Genomic DNA, 22,403 nt, shown 5'->3' with positions numbered 1-22,403 from the left:
TTAACAGACAGATGCATTGTATTCATCCATAAACACTTTGGAAAAAAGTAATTTCTTTAATGTACACCTGGGAAGGACAACTGTAATCTGGATTTGTACATTCAAAGAATAATGCAATTTAATTATTAGAGCAATTTAAAGCCACTAAGAACATGATGCGTTGTTGAAAAGTTGATTCATTCTGAGGTGTTGGTTTTTTTCCCTTTATTACAGTATTCTGAGCTATTCCAGCAATGCTATTCTTCTTCCTCCCTTCCTCTATAGTCCTCCAAAGTTGCCTGATGGGACCAAAAGGATAATTAAGTCTTATTAAAAATAAGGCACAAAGGTTTCAGAGGTTAACAGATATCCTCATTTCCTAGAAAAAGGCAAATAAATCAGTTTTCTAACAATTATAACCAACATTTATAAAATAATTAAGGGTTTAAAAATATTATTTGTTTAGAAATATTATCTCATTTCATCTCATAGCAACCCCAAGAGGTAAGTGTATTATTATCTCCAATTTATAGATGAAGAAAATGAGGCAGTCAAAGATTAAGTGAGATTCTCAGGATCATATGGCTAATAAATGTCCAAGTCTGCATTTGAACTCAGGTCTTCCTGACTCCAGGACCAGTGTCCATCTGCTACACCACATAGCTGCCTCTGGTCTCTCAAACTAAAAGTCCAATAGTTAAGAAGTTGCTATTTTTCCTGTATTTTGAAGTGACATAAGGTACAAGGATTTTTTTTCTTAGAAAAAAGAATTCAGATGTCTATCAAAATGATTACCTTTTGATTTACAGGATGAAAAATGTTTTAGCACCAAATCTGTGTTCTGAATGTGAGTGAAAATTGCTGTTGTTATTTCCATTCACTGGAAGTCATTTTGGAAGCACAAAGAGGAAAGCAAATTTATTGAAACATATTTCCATGCTCAAAAACTGGAAAAGATACCCTTCAGAAGAAAAAAAACAAGCCAGGCATGGTGATGCCAGCCTGTAATCCTGCTATTGGGGGGGTGTCTAAGGCTGATGGATTGTTTGAGTTCAAGAGTTCTGAGCTGCAGTCAGACTAAAGCCATCTAGGTGCCTGCACCAGGTTTGGCACAAAAATGGGGGAGGGATGGGAGGGGTCCGGGCTGCTGACGGAGAAGCAAAGTGGCTCACTGCAGGAAAATGGAGAGTAAAACTTCCAGAATAATCAGAACTGGGATCAGGCCTAGTCTGGGCAAGATAGTAAGATATATAGATAGACAGAAAGAAAGGTAAAAAATGAAAAAAGATTAAAGGAAAAAACTATATTAGTTTGTAAAACACTTGTCTTTTCATTTCTCTTCTGGTATATGCCTCAATGTTTCAATGGGATCTATCTTACCAATTAGCATGAGTTCAATGGTTGAATTGAAGAAGTCTAGGTACTAGAAAGAACTGTCCTCATGGGCTATGGATTTGAATAGTCATAAGTAAAATTTGGTAACACCAATAATTTAATGTTGTTTTGCCTACATTTCTGGGGAAAACAACAAATCCTCCTAATAGTTTGGGAGTACACGTGGGTTAATTAGAGAAGCAATCTTGCAAAATGGCATAGTTCAATTTTCCTTTAAGATTATACTTCGATACTGTATTTGCTTAGTGATTTTTTTTTTCCACGCGTGACAGAATCCAACAATGCCAGATAGGTTAGGAGCTCCTGTATTATCCTTAATGTCTTTTACAAAGATTTTAAAAATCTGACTGAGTGGATTGACTTTGTAATTTATGATCTTTAAGAACAAAGCTGTAGAATGAATTCAACATTTATGTATTACCAAGTATGTAAAGATAAAGACTTTGGTTTAAATGTTATTTTTGCATAAGTTTACTTACCGCCATATAAGCATTTGTTCCAACATACGTCTTGGCTATAGAATTCACCAGCTATGAGACAAAAACAGTCTGTTAGAACAATATAAAGATAATGTGGAAATAAAATGGGCAATTATTCCTCATTTAACCTACAATCATCATTCCTATAAATCAACTAAAAATTATGTAAAAGGGAACAAATTTATCTACAAAGGCATTAAAAATGATTAAATCTCTCTTTTCTTTTGAATGCCATTTCCACTTTAAACAAGCACAACATTACAGTTTATAGCAGATAACCTTAACAATTCTGTTAAGCAGGATGCTTATAGCTTTAGTACCCCAAACCCGCCTGATATAAAAAGTCAATTTGAAGTAGAATCTGAACATACTCATTTTTGAGTCAGATGGCTCAAGATGTGAATGAAGCCACATGCATTACTAGAATGAAATGAACACTAAATACACTGGAGGGATAACAGACTTTGACAACTCATAATACAACGTTGACCTCCTCTTTGGTCTTCGTGTTTGGCTGAGAGTAAAGGTGGCTGCAATTCAAATCAACATCACAGCACGCTCATGGGTCACTATCACCGAGGTTCTCAGGGGAGGCCCAAAATGGAAATTAATTAAAATTTGTGCTGCACATTGTAATGGCCCATCGCCATTGTTGCTCCCAATATTAATTTTTATTGTGGGCCAGTTGGGCTCCCCAGACACAGCTCCCACTCTGCCCTCCCTTTTGTCTGGCCAAAACGCTTTCATATCAAAGCTGCATATCAATGAAGTTTGCTATTCGTAAGTAGTAATTACAATATCAGCAGTTTTTACTGTCATTAAACAATGAACAATCATATTCTGATGAAGAAAACTCGCTCAGAGATTAAAAATGAATAACATACTCCCAGCGAGGCTAGCATTCTGAAGTTCTGTTTGTCTGGCAGCTAGGTGATTTTAATTCCAGGAAGGAGAGACCAAAAAAAAAAAAAAAGTAGGAGCAGGAAAGAGGGAAGAAGTTAAGGAGGAAGAAGTCTACCTGAGTGCTAACTCCAAAATCACATAGCTTGACCTGTCCTCTTGTGTTAACCAACATATTGGAGGGTTTCACATCTAGAGGAGGATCAAAAGAAACCAAAATGTAAATAATTTAATACCTATAGCTTTAATTATTAAAAAGAAAAATGCAAGTATCAAATTATGTCATCAGTTGATTAATTTCTATATTCTAACGCAAAATGATTGTCAACATTAATAAAGATAAAGTTCTTTGATATTTTCTATTTTTTTCTGGTTTCTGTTGAATCAAGGATTATTACTTTAACTCAAATCAAAACTTTATTACAAGAGCAACATGCTACAGTTTCTTGATCCTACTGTCTTCCAGTCTAAATCTAAATACTGTGTTCTTTTATCAAGGAAGAAAGAAACTTCTTCCTTTTTTTTCCTTACAATTGCTTCATTGCTCCTAATCCCGATGTGCTTACATACATGCAAGTCATACAAACACTAAGATTCTCTCTTGATGGGTTTTTTCTATGTGGCAGTCATGACACTGTAATGCTCCTTCCAAATAATAAACTCTGCCCTTTTCTTTTTGAAAATTTCCTTTTCAAATTATTAAAGATAATTTAAGCCACACAGCTGATCTCCCCCAACTACAATCTCTGTACATTCCAATCTAATCTACAGAGTCCCACTAAGTTAAAAACCCTTTCATTAGGTTTTCCCTAGTTTAAAAGTCTTAATTAGTTCTCCACTGCCTATAAATTAAAAATCCAAATTCCCTAGCTAAATACTAACCAAACTTATCTTCTTAATTTTTTTCTTTAAAATACATTTTTAATCATGAACTTGTTATCAATAAACAAGACTGTTTCCATTTGAGAACAAAGTCCTTATTTTTTGTTATTCAACTCTGTCTTATGCTACACTCAAAACAATCTATTCATTGTGCCTAAAACAAGTTTTGAAATCTTTCTGTTGATCACCCTGTCTTGGTTTATGCTATTCTTCCCACTTGGAATATTCTAATTAGTTTTCTCTGTCTATAAGAATAAGGGCTACGAATTCCCTAAGATTCAATTTACTCGTTACATTATTTTCATTAAATCTTTCATGAACATCCCCGTCTTTGGTAACCTCTTTCTTAGCTTAACCTCTCCAGCCTTTACTGTCAGCAACTTGCACTTGGCCCATCTGTACTGTCTTGAACAATCATTTTATTTCTATATGGTCATGTCTTCTTCCTTTAACTAGATTAAGCTTCTTGAGAGCAGTAACTATCATGTATTCCCTCTTTATTTTCTACAGAATCTTACCTTGCACAGATGATGCTTGATAAAAATATTAGTTGACTGATTAAACTTTAAGATCTGGCTTTTTAATGAAACAAACAGTATCTAAATTCTTAAAGTAGTCAAACATTTTTCCTTTGGCTCTTATAATACATAATTTTAACATAAAAGAAATCTAAAAATATAGTTTCCTCCTCACGCTTATTCTCTTACCTAAAACTTGTCAAGAAAAGACAAAAGGGGCAGCTAGGTGGCGCACTGGCCCTGTAGTCAGGAGGACCTGAGTTCAAAGGTGACCTCAGATACTTAATTACTTAACTGTGTGACTTTGGGCAAGTCACTTAACCCCATTGCCTTGCAAAAAAAAAAGAGAGAGAGAGAAAATAGCATTTTATTAAAATATCAAAGCTAAGGGTTGGTCTTTTTTAGCTCTGTATTTTTAGAACCTTACCCCATCTGACCCTCCCCCTGCCCTACTCTCTTCTATCTGGAATGTGTTCCCTCCACAGTTGTACCTACTGAAGTCTATCCTTTTGAGGTTCACATCAAATGTGACTACTTCCATGTGACTACTTTCCTATCACTTAATCTTTCCCTATCCCAGAAGCTTTAATCCTTTGTTTACAACTACCATGAATTATCTTTAGCAATTTCTAAACAAGATTTATTTTAATTTTGATACCTGCAAGAAGTTAATTGAGTTTGTGGTCTCTACTCAATGGAATGATGAATAAGGTTAGAACTAGACACAACCAGACTCATGCTTTTTTGAGGAATAATGTGTACCTTTCTTCAAATTATGCTTTTCAAAAATTTTTGGAATGAGAATAATACAACTATGTTTCATCTATTATTTGCCAACAAACAACATACATGACATTTCTGGATAGCAAAGCCCCAAGTGTGGACTATGTATCTATGTGTATTTTTCTTTTCTTTTTCCATACCCTCAGTTTAAATTTCTATAGTAGTATAGTATAATTTTAATTTTCTAATATGTCAGAATAAAGGTGGATAAATAAATTTGTTTCACTTCCTGGATAAAATTTTTTACTTTTGTGTTAAGGATATCAACTAACCTTATAAAGCTCCTGAACTACTGCTTCAAGACCTAATGAAAGTCTTCATATAAAATAAACTCCCTAGAATAGCTCTGAAGGAAAGGGACATAGAAGTAATTTGATTTGTTTTGACTGCACTCTGAATCAGACAAAATAAAACATCAATAAAGAAGCAGAAAAAAGACTTTTTAAGAAGCAGTTAGTTACATTCTTATTTCTATGAAATATCAAGTCATAGAAAACAGTGAATAAGAAGATACTATTTTTTCTTTAAAAACATTATTTTTCTCCTCTTAACAAGGCACACAAAAGTTGGGTTAGTAAAGTAATAGATCACAAATAGCAATTATTAGGGCAGATCAGAATCATTTTTATTTAATCAGGCCATTAATTATTAGAGTTTAATAATTAGGGATACTGAAGGTGAGAGCTGACACCAAAAGAGGGTATTGATTTTATCGAGTCAGTCTAGAGAGGACTCTTGATTTATTTTAACAATAAAAATAAGAGACAGAGAAACTAAGCACAGGTATTTTTTTCATACACAAACAATTATTTTCTATAAAAATAAAGAAATTTTATTGCAAAATACTATTTATAGTCAAGAATATGATATAAGGCAAGGGTGAAACAGCGCAACTTAGTGTTCTCTGCCTTTGAGGCTAGGAAGTTTAGTTATATATGTTCTATATTACTATTGTATTGTGGGAAGAGATATGAGAGCTAACTTTTTCATCCCTAGATTTGGCCAATAAATGGAACCCTGTACAAGTTCTTGAACTTTTCTGGGTTTCGGTCTGTATATGTAAAATAAAGGTTAGACTAGATACCTGTTAAGGCCTTATCTACAGAATCACATAATTTCAGATTGGACATTGATTTAAATGGCTCACTGTTGTAAGAGCTAATAGGTTGACTAGAAAATTTCTAATCCATTTATCTCAAACATTTATCATAAAAGGCCTCCAATATGCAAGGCAATATTCTAGGTACTGAAAGGGTTCACAAAGAAATAGCTCTGCCCTCAATGGGCTTTCTACTTAAAAAAGAGCAGAATAAGAAATAATACATGCAATTCAGCAAGACAGAAAAATACATGAGAAGTATAAATGGACACTCCTCCCTGAAGGAACAGTTAAAACTACACAAGGGACTTTGAACTGGACTTTATAGGATAATGGGGAAAATGATCTCATGATCTGGTAAAAAAGAATGATCCTTTGTGATTCAAAAAAAACAAACCCAACCTTCTTGTTCTTTATAGTGCTATGATAATCCAAAAAGATATGCTTTCTTAAAAAAAGGCAGAAGAAATTTCCCAGGATTGGTCATACCTTTACAATGTCCTTGGAAGATGAGCAATCTGACAGGGGCAGGTGTTGGGTGAAATATTTCAGTCTAACCTTTCCATTTGAATGTAGGTTTCTAAAGATTTCTCCTAAAGGAAAAAGCTATTCAGCTGGGATCGCTGAAGATTCAACCATCATCCAATCACAATACTAGCCTTGTGTCATAATATTTTCTCTTTCCTTCAGTGAAATTTCACAGTAAGCTGAGCTTTACAGTGATGAATGGTAAAATGAATACTTGAATTACAGCAGTGACAGTGCAAGCAGATAACAGGTGGTTTGTGACAGTTCTGGCCAATAATTTGCAATGCTTAGAAGATCATCAGAATAACATCTGGGAGGAAGAGAAATGGAAGAGCTTGAGAAAGAAGCTTTGACAAATAGTGTCTTCTGTCATTCTGAAGACAAAAGCAGGTGACTTTAAAAGTAACTTGGTAATAATTGTATGGAAAGCAGCCCCAAGAACCCTATTGTTTTTTTTTATTCATTTTTGTCTTGCTGCTATTGTGTTTTTCATTCATTTTTGTCTTGCTGCTGTCTTTTGGTTATTGTGGTAACTTTCTTTTCTATTTTGTCTCAAAGCAGAACTCTTTAATTATGATTCTAATTATTAGATCCTAACTTAAATAGATTTACAGATTTTCATAGCTGAAAGGGCCATTAAAATAATCTAATCCAAGGATTCTTAGCTTTTTTTTGTGAGTCATGGACAGCTTGGAATTTTTTTTAGATGACTAAAATGAAACACAAAGGATTACAATGGAAACCAATTACATTAAAGAAGTTATAAAAAAAAGGTTTTTTAAGTTACAAATTCAAAATAAGAACCTTGGCCAAATTTAAACCATTCATCCTACAGATGAGAAAGCTGAAAACCAAAGATGAAAAATGATTTGCCCCAAACCTCATAGGCAGCACATACAAGTAGAAGGGCTGCTTTGAAGCCAGGTACTCTGAAGTCCCTTTGAAACCGAGACCAATAAAGACGATATGAATTCAGTGAATATTCTATGTGATCATATTATCACATACTTTATACCAAAAGAAAATGGACATATCACAACACTGCTAGAGATTAGGCAGTCTGATTAATTCAAGTCCTGAATGCTTTAAAAATAATAGTAATAAGAGATTTTAAGGTTCTTTCCCCAAGACAACTAAGCCTACAGCTATATAAACTACACCAAAATAATTGACTTGAAAGTGAAAAATTCATAAAGTCAACCATTCCAATTGTTGGTTCAAATAATACCAAAAAACTGGTTTAATGCAGGTTATGGCTGGTCTGATGGATCTCTTTCACTGCACTGACCAAATTGACTGTGAAATTGGCATCATGTAGATACAACCCAAATTTTCACACTTAATGGTCTCATGATGGAAGCTGTATTTTTATTTGGATTACATCAATTGACCATTAAAAATCCACATAAATGGGATCAAGCTGAAGCTCACTAATAAAAGCAAGCATTTGAAAGAGACTGATTTCTGTAACACTTCACAAAAGGCAGCACCGCCCACTAGTCAGCCCCTGCTACCTACACAAATAAGGGTCAAAAGTGGGTGGCTAACCCTGAAGTCACATTTTGGCTTGTTGCCCATGGATTTAAAAACAGATAAATAAAAGCTTTTTGTCAAACTATAGTTGAAGGCACTGTCAATTTTGTTACTAAATGTCCTTGACACAGGACCCATGAAACAATTTTAAATGGGAAATATTTTGCTTCCGTAGTTGAATCTGTTTGTTCTCTTTTCTCAGAAAATGAAAATTACAGAACAAGCCTGTTCCTCTTCTTCCCTAAACAGCCATACAGCTCAGGGTCAAATCAAATTACCTATTATGTATATTAACCTGAAAATTTAGGTGCCTGGTATCATCTATGATTTCTGCTTCTCGTAAGTGATCCCTGTTTCATCTTTCAATGTCTTATTTACACTATGGTTTTAACCTTTAACATCTTCTGAATTCTCTGAGAAGTAGATAGGATAGATGACTTAAAAAACAACTTGATTTCAGAAAATGGTCTGGCTTTGATGTGTGATGACAGTGGATGAAGACTGAAGCTTTTTTGACTTTTTTCTTCTGAAAAATCAATAAAAACACAAGGCTAAGAAACCATTCTCAGTTTAACTAGAGCTGGAGGAACAACAGCAGGTCTCCCCTCCTAGTGACCACAAACAGCAGTACACTGGCCAGAGCCCTTCATCAACCCTCTTCATTATGGGTAATTTTATGAAAAGACACCAACCAATATATCTATCTAGTTATTTCTCAGGGATTGCATTCTAATGAAGTAAAACAGCAGGTACAATTAAATATAGAATATGCTGACATTTTACATTACAAATTCATCCATGCACAACAGGAATGCACTTAAAGGAAAACCACAATGCAATATAAAAGTTATTCTAATTATTCTATCACTTAATAAAGAGCAGGTCAGCCAACTATTCTTTTAACTACCTTAAATAAAAATAAGCAGCATAATAAAAAGTCTAAATGACATTTGCTGTCTTGAGCATCTTATGATGTAGTTTAATGTAGGGACAATAAAAACTGTTCTACTGTTGAGCCTGTGAAAGAGGCATGACTTGCAAAGCTTACAAGGCTGGAAGAAATTGCAAAAATGGTCAAAACTAGTCCTATCTTCTCTTGTTCCCTTCACAGAAGTATGGAATAGGGGCAAAGACCATGGATAAGAAATTAGGAGACCTGTGCTCTAGTCTCAGTCATATGATTATATTCAAATTATTTTGCCTCTTTGGGCTTAATTTATACATCTGTAAAATGAATGGATTAGATTAGGTCATTTCAAAGGTCCTCAAATTCTACGATCTAAAAGTAAACACCATGAATACTGAAAATTATCTTGAATTCTTTTCATCAAGACTATTTTAACTTCTGATAGGGCTTATCCCTCCACAGACTGGGTAATAAGTAATGTCTACTAATTTTCCTAAGGATCAAGTGTCAAGAGAAAAAAAATTAAGTGAGACCTGGAACTTTTGTTAAACAAGTCTCACTTATAGACATGAGAAAATTCCCATGCTTTTAAGTGAAATTTCTTGAGGAGCAGGGTTTTTAGAGGAAATGAGTTGGTGATGCTTTATGTGTTGTTACTGAATGCTAGTACTAGCTAAGGGATGGAGTACTTCATTAGGCATCTGCATCGTTTCTTGCTATTAGTCTAGTCCTATCTATACCTCTGAAGAAAGCATCCCACACATTAGTTAATGGGAATGAGTAATAGAAAATATCAATTCTGGTGAACCATTCTTTTGCAAAGAAATAAGCTTTGTCTAAACTAATAAGCTTAGCTTTCAGGGAGAGGTGTCTCATCTTTTGAGAGAAGTAAAAGAAAACCAAGTAAGGGTAATATTTAAATTTCTTATGATTAATCCAAGCAGTATCTTTTCTCTTCCTTTTCCTTTCAGAGCTACTCATGAGAAGTAGCCCTGTCTGGCACATCAACCACTTCCTAAATGGTTCTAAGTATTTCCAATTATTGTCCCTTGGCTAACAGGATCATAGGATTCACAGTGGAAAGGGATTTTACAAATTTAAGACCAAAGAGTTCATTTAGGTTAAGTAGTAGAACTGGGATTTGAACCCATACCTTCATGTTCTGAATTCATTACTCTTTCCAGGATAATACTGTCTTTCTTCTTGCATCAACAAAAGAAGAATTCTTCTTTCTCAATTTAATTAACATCCCAAAGTCATGCCCATAGAGAAAAAAGGTAAATCAGTCCATTCTACCTCAGGGAAGTAGTAGAGAAGTCTAAGTAACTCCCTTAAGATTTAAAACACGAAGTGGGGAAAGCAGAGATTTGACTTTAAATCAAACTGTGAATTTAAAAGGGTTCTATGTTAAATCTAGGGGGCAATTAGGTTGGGACAGTAGATAAAGTATCACATCAAGAGTCAGGAAGACTCATCTTCTTCATTTCAAATTTGACCTCAGACACTTACTAGCTGTGACCTGGATAAGTTAATTCATCTGGCTTGTCTCAGTTTCCTCATATCTATCAAATTAATTGGATAAGAAAATAGCAAATCACTCCATCACCTCTGGCCAAGAAAACCCCCAAACAGAGTCATGAAGAGTTGGACATGACTGAAATGATTGCAATTTAATTCTGTATAATCTACCTCTTCCCAAACCAATGGCTGGTTTCCTAACCTGTGATCAAAGTCTAAAAAATAAGAGCCCCAAGCCTATACCCTAAAGAGAGATGATGAAAAAGGGTAAAAACATCACTTGTACAAAAATATGTATAGCAGGGGCAGCTAGGTGGTGCAGTGGATAAAGCACCGGCCCTGGAGTCAGGAGTACTTGGGTTCAAATCCGGTCTCAGACACTTAATAATTACCTAGCTGTGTGGCCTTGGGCAAGCCACTTAACCCCATCTGCCTTGCAAAAACCTTAAAAAAAAAGAAACAAAAAAAAAAGAAACAAAAATATGCATAGCAGTCCTGTTTATGGTGACAAAGAATTGGAAAACAAGTAAATGTCCTTCAGGTGGGGGATGGCTTAGCAAACTGTGGTATATATATATATATATATATATATATATATATATATATATATATATATATATGTGTGTGTGTGTACATGTATATGTATATGTATATGTATATGTATATGTATATGTATATGTATATGTATGTATGTCATGGAACACTACTGTTCTATTAGAAACCAGGAGGGATGGAAGTTCAGGGAAGCCTGGAGGGATTTGCATGAACTGATGCTGAGTGAAATGAGCAGAACCTGAAAAACACTGTACACCCTAACAGCAACATAGGGGTGATGATCAACCTTGATGGACTTGCTCATTCCATCAGTGCAACAATCGGGAACAATTTGGGGATGTTTGTAATGGAGAATACCATCTGTATCCAGAGAAAGAATTGTGGAGTTTGAACAAAGACCAGGGGCTATTCTTTAATTTAGGGGGAAAAAAACTGATATCTTATTGTCTGATCTTGCTATGTCTTTTACTTTATGTTTCTTCCTTAAGGATATGATTTCTCTCTCATCACACTCAATTTGGATCAATGTATATAAGGGAAACAGTGTAAAGACTGGCAAATTGCCTTCTGTGAGGGGTGGGGGGGAGGGAAGTAAAATTAGGGGAAAAATTGTAAAACTCAAAATAAATAAAATCTTTTAAAAAATGTATAAAAATGAAAAATAAAGAAGAGCCCCAAGCATAATTTTACTGAGAGCCTCCTTTCAGTCCTCTACTCAAAGTAATAGCCTTACAAATAAATGTTGGAAGGCAGAGAACTTCAGTCTCCTTTGTACAGTATTTGAACTCTAAGTTTAAGTTAACTCTTTGAACTCCATCCCTAACAGAGCTATTCCTTAGGATGATTTCTCAAAGAAGAAAGCAGGTTGCTCCTTTTCACAGACTACATGCCCCAATAGTCCTTGATATTCATTTTAACCTAATTTCATTGCTATAAAGAAGCGAGTGGTGAGAATGGCAGTATGGCTTCCCTTGACCTCTGCACTCTCTTTGAGATGGTCCTGACTTTCTTTTAATGATCACACCAGCTCATCCCTGACAATGGAAAAAAATTCCATATAACTTTGCCTGCTTAAATAGAACACTATAACACAGTTAACTAAAAACAAATCAGATTACTGTAACAGGAATAATTACTTTTAAAAAATCACAATTTTTTAAGTGATAAGAAGCTAGTCTCCTCTTCTTTTAAGAATCATTATGATAAACATTGAAATCCCCAGAGAGTTCCTGAGGCAAAGGGAATGACCAGTAGAAGAGGAACCTTAATTCCCAGACATTCATTTTGTGTAGTTAGAGCTGGGGAAAAACCAACAACCCAGAGTCATTAAACTAGTTTGTTTACCTCAGCTAATGGGCTGTCTTTTTTTTTTTTTTGCAAAAACACAAATGTTCATGAATTATGATCTACTGCAGCATTGGTATGTGATTAATATCTGCATTTAGAAGACACTATTTAAAAGGATTTTAAGCAAAAGCCAAAAAGGGTCATTATGCTCCCATCACTAGTATTTGCTTTAAATAAATATGATTTTCTTTTCTGAAGCACCAGGAACAAAGTTTTCTTTGATATGTTTGCTTAAGCAGCTTTGCTGTTTGTAGATTTTTGTCAAGAGGTCAAGAAAGGGAAGCATCAAAAATTCTGGCTAGGGTGTCAATCAGATTAAATGATTGTTGATGATTCCTTTAAGATGTGATAATTTAAACAACAATTATCCCATTACCTCAGAAAATTATCCCATACTTCATAAAACCTTCAAATAACATACAATGTTTGGAAAGTCAAATAACAGCTATATAATGATGCACTTAGCTTTCAGTTGCAGTCCTGAAAGTAGTCTATGAATTAAATTTATATGAAGCTAATTGTTAAAAATGCAACTGGTAACTTTCTATTTATAAGAATGTTAATTTGTTGCACCTTTTTTGTTTTTTGGTAAAGCAAATAATCACTCTTAAAATAGTGTTTTCTATAAGCCCTTATTTTCATATATTAATTTCTTACATGGAGAAGGGATAAAAGGACTTGCACAAAAGAAAGAAATGTAGAGGAAAGAATTGGGAAAGTGATTTAGAGGGCTCTGGAATTGTGACAGAGGCCAAAGACTGAATCCAGGAAATGGGGAAAAGTGGGAGAGGGCAACAAGATCGTACACTGGATAGAGTACAGGTCCCAGAGTCAGGAAAGACTCATCTTCCTCAGTTCCTGGCCTCAGATGCTTTGAAGTTATGTGACTCTAGGCAAGTCACTTCACCCCATTTTCCTGTTTCCTTTAATAAATCTGTAAAATGAGTTGAAGAGGGAAATGGCAAACCATTTCAGTATCTTTGCCAAGAAAATCCAAAATAGAGTGGTGAAGAGTCAGAAACAACTGAAATAAGTGAACAATAAATGTGGGAGAATTTGAGAAGCTGAAGGAGAATTCAAGTTAAAGAAGAAGAAGAGAAACAACTGAAGAAAAATATGAGGAAAAGAGGAATAGCAAAAAGTAAAGGATCTGAGAAAGAGACATTGAAGTAGGACTCAAAGAAAAGGAAAAGACAGTTGGTAGGAAAGAGTAAAAGCTTAGTAGGAGACTGGATCTAGCTCTCAGGTGCTAAATGTTTGAGGAGAGTGACAACTCTGGAACTGCTAAGGACTTTACTTTCATGAAGGATGAAAGCCTGAGTTCAAATACTTAGCAATTGTGTGACCTAAGGCAAGCCCACCTAACCTCTCTCAACTTGTCTCCCATCTGTAAAATGGGCACAGCAATAGGGTGGTAGGAAACAAGAATAGCAGGAAGAAGTAAAGCTGAGATTTTCTCCACAACTCCTCCTTTTAGAAAGATCTAGAAAAGGAACATGAATTTGCTCTTTTCAGAGAAAGGATAACGGGCTAAATTACAATTAGATGAATTCACAAATTGATCAATAGTTAAACTCAGAGAATCTAATAGTTTAATGTCATTAATGGTTTAATGTCAACTTGGGAGCTTATTTTTATTGGAACGCCAAACACATCTATGCTTGGTCTTGTGGTATTCAATGTTTTTATCAATGATTTGGATAATCATATACAAGGCATATTTACAATTTGTAGATAACACAGAGCTGAGAGGGATAAGTAATATATGGGATGACAAAGTTAGTATTCCCAAAAAATCTTGGTAAATTAAAACATGTACTGGATGTTTAATTTAATACAGATAAGATAAATAAAGATAATAGGGGCGGCTAGGTGGCACAGTGGATAGAGCACTGGCCCTGGAGTTTAAATCTGGCCTCAGACACTTAATAATTACCTAGCTGTGTGGCCTTGGGCAAGCCACTTAACCCTATTGCCTTGCAAAAAAAAAAAAAAAAGCAACAATAACAAACCTAAACAAAAAAATAAAGATAGTAAAGTTAATAAAGATAATGTAAAGTTTTATTCTTGGGTTCAAGATCAACTTCAAGGCACAAGAAGAGGAAAGCACACCCAGGTATCAGTTTCCCTAAAAAAATATCTAGAGATCTTTGAAGACTGCAACCTCAATGAGTTAAATGTGTGATAAAAAAGTCTTGTCCAGAAATAAGGTAGTAATTATCCAACAGAAGTATACTCTGGATAGAGCACATCTGGAGTAATCTGTTCAGGTCTGTGTATCACATTTTTTTTTTTTTGCAAGGCAATAAGGTCAAGTGGCTTGCCCAAGGCCACACAGCTAGGTAATTATTCAATGTCTGAGTCTGGATTTGAACTCAGATACTCCAGACTCCAGGACCAGTGCTCTATCCCACCTAGCTGCCCCTGTGCATTACATTTTAAAAAGAGTATATATTAAGTTGGAACTTAACCAGCTTAACCCCCCCCCAAAAAAAAGGCAAGCAGGGCAATGAAGAACTTACAGGTCACGACATATTCACCCTACAGAAAAGAAAGACTTAGGTGAGGCAAGATAGTTGTTTTTAAATATTTAAAGACCTGTCAATGAAGTCATGACTAACAAGCTCTCAGAAAGAACAATGAATTGTGCTCTTTTCTTTAAAGTAATTGAGGTCCCTTGCTTTTTACATATCCTATGATACCCTTCCCTCAGGAACCTCCTTTTGACTTAATTGGGTTTTTTTTCCCCAAGGGAACCCACATCTGACAGTGAATGCAAAATTCTGAAGCTAAAGTTTCTCCCTCTTTTCTCCACTGAAACCAGGATCAGAACTGATCATTCTAATTAATCACTGTTCAGTTGCTTTTTAGTGTTAGTTTTATTTACATTATTAGAATTTCTGTCTGTTGTTTTCCTGATTTTTGCCTTCTTCATTCTGTATCAGTTCATGTCTTCCCATGGTTCTCAAAATTCATTTAGTTCAATTCATATAACACAATTTGTTTAGCTATTCCTCAGTTAATGAGTACCCACTATGATTCTAGGGGCTGTGGAAAGGAAAATGCATTAATACCCTTTTGGGGTTACTGCACATTTGTTTTACAACTGTGGAAAATAATTTGGAATTATTAAAAAAATTACTAAACTGTAAATATTCTTTGATCCAGAGATCTCACTATGAGGTTCTGTTTAATTATTGTAGCTGTTGTTTTCTGCTACAATAAAAAAAAAAGTGCTGCTGTGAATATTTTGGTATATGGGAACTTCCCACATTCTGTAACCACTTTAGAATATATTCTCAATAGTGAGATCTCTAGGTCAATGAATATTAACAGTTTGGTGATTTTTCCTGAATGATTACAAATTATTTTCCACAATAGACCAATGAGTAGCATACCTGGCAGTATTGATGTTACTGCTTTTATCACAGTCCCTCTAACACTGTCTGTTCTTTTTTTATTTTTGCTTATTTGATGGGTATGAGGTGAAACCTTGCTTGCATCTTTTTTGTAAAGCAGGGCTTTTTTTCAATTTACCCAGGAGACTGGGTTTCTTTTGACCTTTTTTTGCTGTTATGAAGCACTGAGGTATTGAAGCATATTGTTTTTTAGCATTTATGATTATTCTAACTGGAAGCTAGATTTATGAAGATACAAGATAAGGTAATGCCATGGAACCCTAACACAAAGAAATGCTAAGAATCGTAATTCTATATATTTCTATATAGAAATCCATTTGGCTTATAATTAGCAGCCCCATTACTCAAAAAATAGAAAAACTTTTGTATCAGAAAAAAGAGATTATACAAATCAGGTCCACATGCAGAAAAATTTTCCTTGAATACCAAGTATCTTGATATCTTCTCTCTGCAAACTTCCGACATCTGTGTAAGGCTACTCCAGCTTGATTGCCAATTTTATTTTTTTTAATCTAAGTTCCATTCTCATTACCCTTCCATTTCTATTTTTTATCCTCAGGGAAAGAGAGAGCAGTTACTGTCAGGGCTTTCTCACATCTTCCAAAGAAATGGTATAGGTGTTAATCTTGTATTTATGTTTGATGTGGGTAATGATGGTTATGACTAGAGCTTTAGGTTTATTAATATGCAGGGCTATCACCTCATTAGTGGCATGCATGTTTTGAAGTTAAGCTGCAATGTTTGCTATAATGTCTGATCTGGCCTAACAGACTTCCTCATTGTTCATTTCCTTTGTTTTTATCCACAGCCAGTAGGTGCCATGCTTGGAGGACTCAGACACGTGCCTTTTAATAAGGACAGTTTTTCTGCAGCAAGCTAATCATTTTGGAATTCCTGAGACATTTTTAATACATCTTTATTAATATGATTTTCTTCCATCTTAAGTATTACATTATAGAAAATATTTACTGACTAAACCAGAAATGGAAAAAATACAACAGATACTCTTATTTGGTTTAGGAATGGAGTGTTCTAATATAAATGAACTATATTTACATACATTGATTACCAATTTTGGAAGATAAGATGTAATAAAATATACTTAACAGAAGAACCACATATAATATATTTTAATTCTTTGATGATTAAAGATGCCACAGCCTCAGGGTTTTTATTATGAATGTCAACTGTCCATATGTAATGCCTATTATTTGTAACTGAAATTCCAAAGCACCAGTTAATAAGAAGTTTCCAATGAAAAATGCCAAATAAACTAGCAGTAAATTTCAACTGGATAGCTGATTTGTCAGCTGCCTATTGTTCATATTACATAACAATCTAAAAATTAACACTGGATGAGGGTCCCAGACCCAGTACAGAAGGCATACTGAGAGCCCTGGAGCAAGCTGCCAACCCCCAAGGCCCTAGTGTGGAAAGCTAGTGACCAGACCCTGGGCCCTTAGCACAAGAAGCTTAGGTTTGTGGCCCCTATACCCTAAGACCGGGCTGTCCAAAATGTGCTGGCCGGCCACATGCAGCCAGAGTATGACTTTATGCAGCCCCCTGGGGGTTTACTAAATGCCAAGCTACCTCAGAGTCCTCACTAAAATGGCAAATAAATGTGTATTATCTATTGTTTCAATAAAAACTTTTAAAAGTAAGGTTGGACAGCCCTGTCCTAGGTGAAGAGCTCAACTTTTAAAATGAGTAAAAATAAAAAACAAGAGAGAGAGAGAGAGAGAGAGAGAGAGAGAGAGAGAGAGAGAGAATGAATCAGTCCTAAACATAGAAAGCTACTATGGTGACAGGAAAGATCAAAATGTTATCTCAGAACAGGAAAATGATGACAAAATGCCTACATGGGAAGCCTCAAAGGGGATTATGAATTAGTCTCAGGTTAAAAAAAAAATCTTGGAAAAGCTCCAAAAAGGATTTTAAAAACCAAGTTAAGAGCAGGAGGAGAAAAACTGGGAAAAGAAATGAAAGTTATGCAGAATAATAAAAAACTGGAGAGAGAAGAACAAAAACTGACTGAAGAAAACAATGGAAAAAAATAAAAAAGCTAACTGAAGAAAATAAACTGGGAATTGGGCAAGTGGAAACTAATGATTCTAAATGATACCAAGAATTCATCAAACCAAAAAAAAAAACCATCAAAAAAAACCAGACTGCAAAAATGGAAGAAAATATAAAGTACCTTGTAGGAAAAATGACCCACTGGAAAATAGATCCATGAGAGATAATTTAAGAATAACTGAACTTCCCAAAAGTCATGATTAAAAAAAAAGCCTGGACAATATCTCCAGGAAATTATCAAGGAAAACTGCTATAATATCCTAGAATGAGAATTCTTGAAAGAAACCACTGAAGACCTCCTGAATGAGATCTGAAAATAAAAACTTTAAGGAATATAGTGCTAAATTCTAGAAATATCAGCTAAAGGAGAAAATATTGCAAGCAGTCAAAAAGAAGCAGTTCCAATGCCAAAAAGCCATAGTCAGGACTATCAGGACTTAGCAACCTCAACATTAAAGGACTGGAGGGTTTGGGATAAAGGAGATTGGATTACAACCAATAATCAACTACCCTGAGAAATTCTATACACTTTTTCAGGGAAAAAGATAGAAAATCCATGAAATAGGGGAATTTCAAACTTTTTTGATAAAAAAAAACTTTTGAGAATTGTATTTCTATTAGGAAAGTTGGAAGGAGTTTACTAAGACCAAGGCTGTAAGTATAAGTTGATTATGAAGTGATATTAAAAAAAACTAAGCATGAAAAAGATTGTACTGGGAGAAAGTGGAGGCAGAAGAGGATAAATCACATCACATGAAGAGGCACAAAGGACTACTATAGTAGGGGGAAATAAGTGAACACTGATTGGATCTTACTCTCAATGGATTTTACTAATAGAGGAAATAACATACACTCCCAATTGGGTTTAGGAATTCATCTTATTCCCCCTTCAGGGAAGTAGTAGGGTAAAAGGGAAAGAAAGGGGAAGGAAGTATTCATAGAGGGGAGAGAAGACTGAGTGAGGTGGTGGACAAAAGCAAAATACTGATAAGCAGGGATAGGGGAAAGAATAGAGAAATGTATAAATGGGGGAAAATAGGATGGAGGGAAATAAAGAGTTAGTGATTATAACTGTGAATGTGAATGGAATGAATTCTCCCATAAAATGGAAGCAGCCAGCAGACTACATTTAAAAAAACCGGAATATATGATATGCTGTTTACAAGAAACACATTTGAAACAGAGAGTAAAGTACATAAGAGTACATAGAGTAAAGGTAAAAGTCTTAGAGCAGAAAGGAATATATCTTTTTTTCCTAGTGGCCCATAGTACCTACACAAAAATTGATCATATATTAGGGTATAAAAGCCTCACAATTAAATGTAGAAAAGTAGAAATATTAAATATATCTTACTCAGGTCATAGTGTAATAAAAATTACATTAATAAAGGACCATGGAAAAACAGACTAAAAATGAAGTGGAAACTAAATACTCTAATCCTAAAGAATGAGTAAGTCAAAGAAAAAATTTATAGAAGCAATCAATAATTTCAACCAAGAGAATGATAATAATGAGACAACATATCAAAACTCATGGGATGCAGCCACGACAGTTCTTAAGGGAATTTTTATCTCTCTCTAAATACATATATGAATAAAATAGAAAAAGAGATTAATGAATTAGGTATGCAAACAAAAAAGCTAAGAAAAACACATTAAAAATCCCCAATTAAATACCAACTTAGAAAGTCTAAAAATTAAAGGAAAGATTAATAAAATTGAAGGTAGGAGAACTGTTGAATTGTAAATAAAACTAATGCCCTCCTAATGGTTTTGTGAACTGATTCATTCATTTTGGAGAACAATTTGTGACTATGCTCAAAGGGCAATAAAACTGTACCTACACTTTGATCCAGCAATACCAGCACTAGGTCTATATCCCAAAAAAGATCATAAAAAAGGCCAAAAGACTCACATGTACCAAAATATTTACAGCAGCTCTTTTTGGAAATTGATAATTGAGGGGATGCTCATCAATTGTGGAATGGCTGAATAAATTATGGTATATAAAAGTGATAAAGTATATTGTTCTGAAAGAAATCATAGGAAATCCAGATTTTAGAAAAGCCTGTAAAGACTTACATGAATTGATGCTAAGGGAAATGAGTAGAATCAGGAGAACACCATACAAATTATTGGCAACATTGTGAAATGGATCAACTATGATGGATGCTGAATAGCTAGGTGGTGCAGTATATTGAGGACCAGTCCTGGAGTCAGGAGGACCTGAGTTCAAATTAGGCCTCAGATACTTGATACTTACTTGTGTGACCTTGAGCAAGTCACTTAACCCCATTGCCTTGCAAAAACTATAATGGACGCAGCTCCTCTCAACAGTTCAGTGACCAAACATAAGCCTGAAAGACCTATTCTGGAAAATGACATCCATATCCAAAAAACAAAAAGAAAACACTATGGAGTCCAAATGCAGAGTAAAGCATACTGTGTTCACTTTTAAAAATTTCTTTTATATTTCCTTCTTTCCCATGGCTTTTTGCATCTTAGTTCTAATTCATCTTTTACAACAAGACTAATATGGAAACATATTAAACACAATTGTACATGTACAACTTTTATTAGATTATTCCCTATCAAAGGGAGGGGGAAAGGAGGGTGGTAGAAAAATGTGGAACTCATAAACTTGAAAATGGATGAATGTTGAAAACTACCTTTGCATGTAATTGGAAAAAAATTAGATTAAAAAACACTGAAGAGCATAGGAATAATTGGATTTTTTCCTTAAAATGATAAGTAGGATCTATCTAAAACTGTTACATGCAATGGGAATAATCTAGGAGCCTTCTCAATAAAATCAGGGGTGAAACAAGGATGGCCATTATCATCAGTTTTATTCAGTATCCAACCAGAAATGTTAGTTTTAGCAATGAGAAGAAAAAAAAATTAAGAGAGTTAGAAGAGGCAAATGAAGAAATGAAACTCTCATTCTTTCCTGATGATATGATGGTATACTTAGAGAATTCTTGAGGACCAACTAAAAAAAAACTACTTGAAAAAATTAACAACTTAAAAAAATTGTAGGATACAAAATAAACCACATAAACCATCAGCATTTCTATATATTACCTACAAAACCCAATAGCAAGAGATAGAAATTCCATTCAAAATAACTGTAGACAACATAAAATATTTGGGAGTCTACCTCCAAGACAAACAGAAAACCAACTATATGCATAGAGTTATAAAACAATTTTCCCACAAATAAAGTCCGATCTAAACTACTTGAAAATATCAATTATTCATAGGTAGGTTGAACTAATAATAATGAAAATGACAATTCTACTTAATCTATTTATTTACTGCCAGACTAATTAAACTACCAAAAACTATTTTATAGAGTTAGGAAAAATAATAACAAAATTTATCTGGAAAAACAAGAAATCAAGAATATCAAAGGATTTAATGAAAAAAATGCAAAGAAGGGTAACCTAGCCATTCTAGATCTAAACTATATTATAATAAAGCAGTAGTTAACAAAACTATTTGGTACAGGCTACGAAATAGAGTGGTGGATCAGTGGAATAGGTCAGATTCACAAGACACAGTAGTAAAATAACTATACTCATCTACTGTTTACTATTCCAAAGATTTCAGCTTTCGGGATAAGAACTTAGTAGCTAACAAAAATGGCTGGGAAAACTGGAAAACATATGACAGAAACTAGGCATAGACCAACATCTCACATCTTATCACAAGGTAAGGTTGAAATGGGTACATGATTTAGGTATATAATGTGTTACCATAAGTCAATTAGGAGAGCAAGGAATAATTTATCTGTCAGATCTATGAAAAGAAAGATAATTTATTATCAAAGAAGAAACAAAGAACATTATTAAATGTAAAATGGAGAATTTTTATAATATTAAATTTAAAATTTTTACAAAAACAAAATTAATACAGTCAAGATTAGAAGGAAAACAAAGCTGGGAAAAATTTTTTACAGTCAATATTTCTGATAAATATTTAAATTTCTAAATGACATAGAGAACTAAATCAAATTTATAAGATTACAAGTCATTTTCTGATAAATGATCAAAGGATATGAACAAGAAGTTTTTAGATGAGATAAAAATATTTATAGTCAAGTGAAAAAATGCTGTCACTAATACTTAGAGAAATGCAAATTAAAGCAACTGAGGTACCATCTCATACTTATGGGTGGCTAACATGACAGAAAAGGGAAATGATCAATGTTGCAAGGGATGTGGGGAAAATGGTGTGGTTGTGAACTGATCAATCATCCTGGAGAACTATGGAATTTGAAACTATGCTCAAATAGCAATAAAACTGCATATCCTTTGATCCACAACTAGTTCTCTATCCCAAAGAGATCATAGTATAAGTACTAAGAATATTCATAGAAGCTCTTTTTGTGATGGCAAAAAATTAGAAATTTAGAATATGTCCATCAATTGGGAAATGGCTGAAAAAGTTATAATACACTAATGTCATAGAACATTACTGCTC

General features: G+C 34.2%; 1 protein-coding gene across 4 annotated transcripts in view; it reads right to left on the bottom strand.

Moving 5' to 3' along the window:
- MAP2K5 (mitogen-activated protein kinase kinase 5) overlaps nt 1-22,403 on the bottom strand; it is a 297,906-nt gene that overhangs the window by 119,002 nt on the left and 156,501 nt on the right. For all 4 annotated transcript variants that reach the window (XM_074234472.1, XM_074234473.1, XM_074234474.1 and 1 more), the window contains 2 exons: nt 2,872-2,945; nt 1,854-1,904 (listed from right to left, as the gene is read on the bottom strand). In XM_074234472.1, coding sequence (XP_074090573.1) covers nt 1,854-1,904; nt 2,872-2,945 — 125 coding nt within the window. The remainder of the gene's footprint in view (nt 1-1,853; nt 1,905-2,871; nt 2,946-22,403) is intronic.

Source organism: Macrotis lagotis, chromosome 4 (genome assembly GCF_037893015.1).
Source record: "Macrotis lagotis isolate mMagLag1 chromosome 4, bilby.v1.9.chrom.fasta, whole genome shotgun sequence".
In the NCBI taxonomy this organism is placed as follows: Eukaryota; Metazoa; Chordata; class Mammalia; order Peramelemorphia; family Peramelidae; genus Macrotis; species Macrotis lagotis.
This window is presented reverse-complemented; position numbering and strand designations above follow the sequence as displayed.